Source organism: Etheostoma spectabile, chromosome 13 (assembly GCF_008692095.1).
Source record: "Etheostoma spectabile isolate EspeVRDwgs_2016 chromosome 13, UIUC_Espe_1.0, whole genome shotgun sequence".
NCBI lineage: Eukaryota > Metazoa > Chordata > Actinopteri > Perciformes > Percidae > Etheostoma > Etheostoma spectabile.
Genome location: NC_045745.1, coordinates 4,790,362 through 4,793,715, shown reverse-complemented (window position 1 = coordinate 4,793,715; position 3,354 = coordinate 4,790,362). Strand labels below are relative to the sequence as shown.

The 3,354-nt window shown below is 42.2% G+C and overlaps 1 protein-coding gene across 1 annotated transcript in view; it reads left to right on the top strand.

The window, feature by feature from the left end:
• ca4a (carbonic anhydrase IV a) overlaps positions 1-2,274 on the top strand; it is an 8,358-nt gene extending 6,084 nt beyond the window's left edge. Inside the window, exons 5-8 of the mRNA XM_032532907.1 lie at positions 637-729; positions 843-909; positions 994-1,157; positions 1,935-2,274. Coding sequence (XP_032388798.1) covers positions 637-729; positions 843-909; positions 994-1,157; positions 1,935-2,114 — 504 coding nt within the window. The 3' untranslated portion in view covers positions 2,115-2,274. The remainder of the gene's footprint in view (positions 1-636; positions 730-842; positions 910-993; positions 1,158-1,934) is intronic.
• The last annotated feature ends 1,080 nt before the right edge of the window (positions 2,275-3,354 follow it).

Sequence of the window (3,354 nt, the reverse complement as noted above, 5' to 3'; positions counted from 1 at the left end):
GCTGTCTTCATTCAGGTTATTAACTGATGTGATTAACTGTTAAAGGTTTGCTTATACCTAACAGCTGGAAACACACCAACAATTGAAATATGTATGAGAATAAACTGTGAATTTAAAGGGCAAGGCTGGTGATTTGCTAAAATATATTAAATCTTTAAAACAGGCCACAAATAGTTTTTTTAAAGGCTCAATACTTCCCTGCATACTGTAGTTTTACAAACATTACCGAAATAGGACGTGTTAGTGAGTATTTATGGCAGCAGGATGGTGCATGAAGGGTTGACTCAAAATAAACCACACTTTGTTGTTAGCGTTGGTCTTTTCATGGAATTTGTTGACAATATGTAACAACATTAGACTTATCCTTTAACTTGGCATTTCATTTTCTTTTTGTATGGCTGCACCATTTGATTCTACTAATTTGGGATTTTAACATTGGTTAGGAAAACTTTTTAGTCCCTTAAAGCACGTCTTTGAAAGAAAGTATTCACTTGAACTCTTTTTTAGGTGTTCTATTGTTAGAGCACGAAATGTAGGCCTACTCTACACATTTGTGTTGGTCGTATATCTACAATAAGATTATAAAACCCACTGTAAAAATGACTTGTGGTAACATCTGCAATATTGTCTCAACAGTTGCACATTGTTCACATGAAGCAGCATTACACTGATCTGACAACAGCACTAGCAGACCCAGAGGGAGTTGCAGTCCTTGGGTTCTTCTATGAGGTAACCACTTTAAATCCTTTATTGTTGAAATCAAACTGCTATTACAGAACATATCTCAGATTGGACGAGAACTGTGCCAAAGGTGTATGTATTGTGTATATTTCCATTCTCAGAGGTCCAACAGTGCAAACCGAAAGTATGACCCCATCATCAACACTCTGCGAAGAATCACAGCTACAAGTAAGTACTACATGTAAGTTTGATCGAAGCAACTAAAGACATGGCTGCACAGTGTGTGTTGGTAACGTTTCTTCTGGTTTTCAGATAGCAATACTTCTCTGCCCTCCGTCTCACTGGCACAACTGATCCCACCTGAGAAGAATCTGACCAACTTCTACCGCTACAAGGGCTCTCTGACCACCCCAGGGTGCACTGAGGCTGTAATTTGGACTGTGTTTGAGAGCACCATCCCTCTGAGCATGGATCAGGTTAGGAAAAAATACCAGAAATGTAAAGGCATGCAAGTGAATTTAGTTTTTACGTTTATACTGTATTTGTCTTTTAGTTATAAGGTACATTTCTGACTTTCTGTTAAATACCACAGTCATTACCATAATTGCCTGAGCAATGGCAAGAGTAAAAAAAAACAGCAGGAGACTGAACACTGCTTCTCCCTGTTGAGTTCTGACTCTGGGGACAGTATGCAGAGCTGTCCCAGATGACCTGAGATGTATGGATGGTTCATAATGTAGCAGCAGATCGTATCATGGCCCTTAACCCTTCAATGCTTTATAGACCAACATTAGTATTTTGAAATCAATTCTTTAATAGACAAGAAGCCAGTGTAAGGACTTCAGAACTGGAGTGATGTGATCCACTTACAGTATAGATTGTTTTACAAAGACATGTAAAGACACTGTTACAGTAGTCTACTAAAGGTAAAAGCATTGCGTTTTTCCAAAACCTGCCGCTTGACACATCCAATTGTTGATTTTGTAGTTGTTAAACACAAGAGGCCCCAAAATGGAGCCTTGGGGAACTCCACACATCACGTTTGCTCGCTTAGATGTGTAATTACCTATAGACCCTGTTCTTTAAGTAGGATTTAAAACCAGTTTAGCTCTGCCATCAAGTCCAATCCAGTTTTCCTAGTAATATGTTGTGGTTGACCCTGTCAAATACAGCACTTAGATTTCATTCTTAGTATTCTAAGACTGATCTCTTTCCAGAAGCTTGAGTCTAACATTTACCCTCTGTTCCTCCAGTTGCGGGTGTTCTCTGAGCTTCAGTTCCACAATGGAAAGCCCATGGTGGGGAACTTTAGGCCGGTCCAGCCCCTGAACGGTCGGCAGGTGTTCCGGTCGGGAAGCGTAGTGATCCTGGTCAGTTCCACCCTCCTCCTGGCCGCCATCGCCACGGCCTTGGGACTGTCCCAACCCAACTAGAGCGAGGCATCCTGTGCTGCAGTGCGACATCCATGAACATAATAAGTTCTGTATCACTTCTCAGCTCAACCCTGGTTTGTAATCTCTTCATTGTGTGGTTGCTAAGATCAACCACGTCTTAGTGCAGACATGACTCATCTGGAGGTCCTCTCTTACAACACAAATGACAAAGGCGTTAGAGAAACCCCTTACGAAAGGTGTTGTAAGTGTTCCATCAGCATTCATGCATGCGTAATGAAGCAGTAGGTCTTATTTCAGCAATATGAATGTGCCATAAAGAAGATTACCATGCAATCAAAGTGACAATGAAATTCAAACTCAACACCAGATCCCTTAGTCATGCCCTCATTTTTCACAGTGTCATCCTACCAGCACCAGCACACACTTTAGACCACATCCTCCTTGTTCAATGTCAGGTTAATTTAGTCTCTGCTTAATGTAAGTGGGAGTTGCCAATGTCAGCCTCATGACCTGGCACGTAATGTGTTGTTCTCTATGGGACATGGAAACAGCATGGTGCTATTAATAGCAGAAATGAGTCCAGTAAACACGCTCTATTTCAAAGCCAGCGGTCAAAGGAGTCAGCAGTTTGGCTTTTCTTTCAAAGTCCAGGAGAACAGAGCGGCAGTCAGGTGAACCCCCATGCAGCCCTTCAGTCAGCAGTTGATTCGGGAAAAGGGGGAGGGCTGGGAGGTCTTGCAGGAGTCCAGCATCTCTTCCCAGACTCAGGCTTTTGACACCTGAGTCAAAAATGAAGCGGCAGAGATGCTAATGCTAGTAAAGGAGGGGACAGCCTGGTTTTAGAGGGAGGAGGAGAGCGTCCTCAGCGTGAGGAGACAGCAACACTTTTGAGAATTAACCTGCTTATAAAATGTCACTCAACTTTTAAAACCAAGATCATTAGTTGTCGTGCATCTCAAACATTTGCATGTATCTGCATGTCTTGATGTTCTAGGTGTTCATATCGAGCAACATGTTCATGGAGTGATGCTGCGCACACAAAACCGTGCTTGCCAAATTCATGCACATGCCTCAGGCACCGGTGAGGTTCGGTGAGCTTATCTTGAGAACATGTGACTGTGTTCATGGCTTGTATTACAGGGATTTGGATGCACTGAATGTTATTGACTGTGAATTACACCCCACTGAGTTCTCATTCATTTATTCAGGAGGACTCGTTACATGTTCTACTGAGAGATCGTGCAATTTTACAGCAAGATTCATTGAGATGATCGAGCAA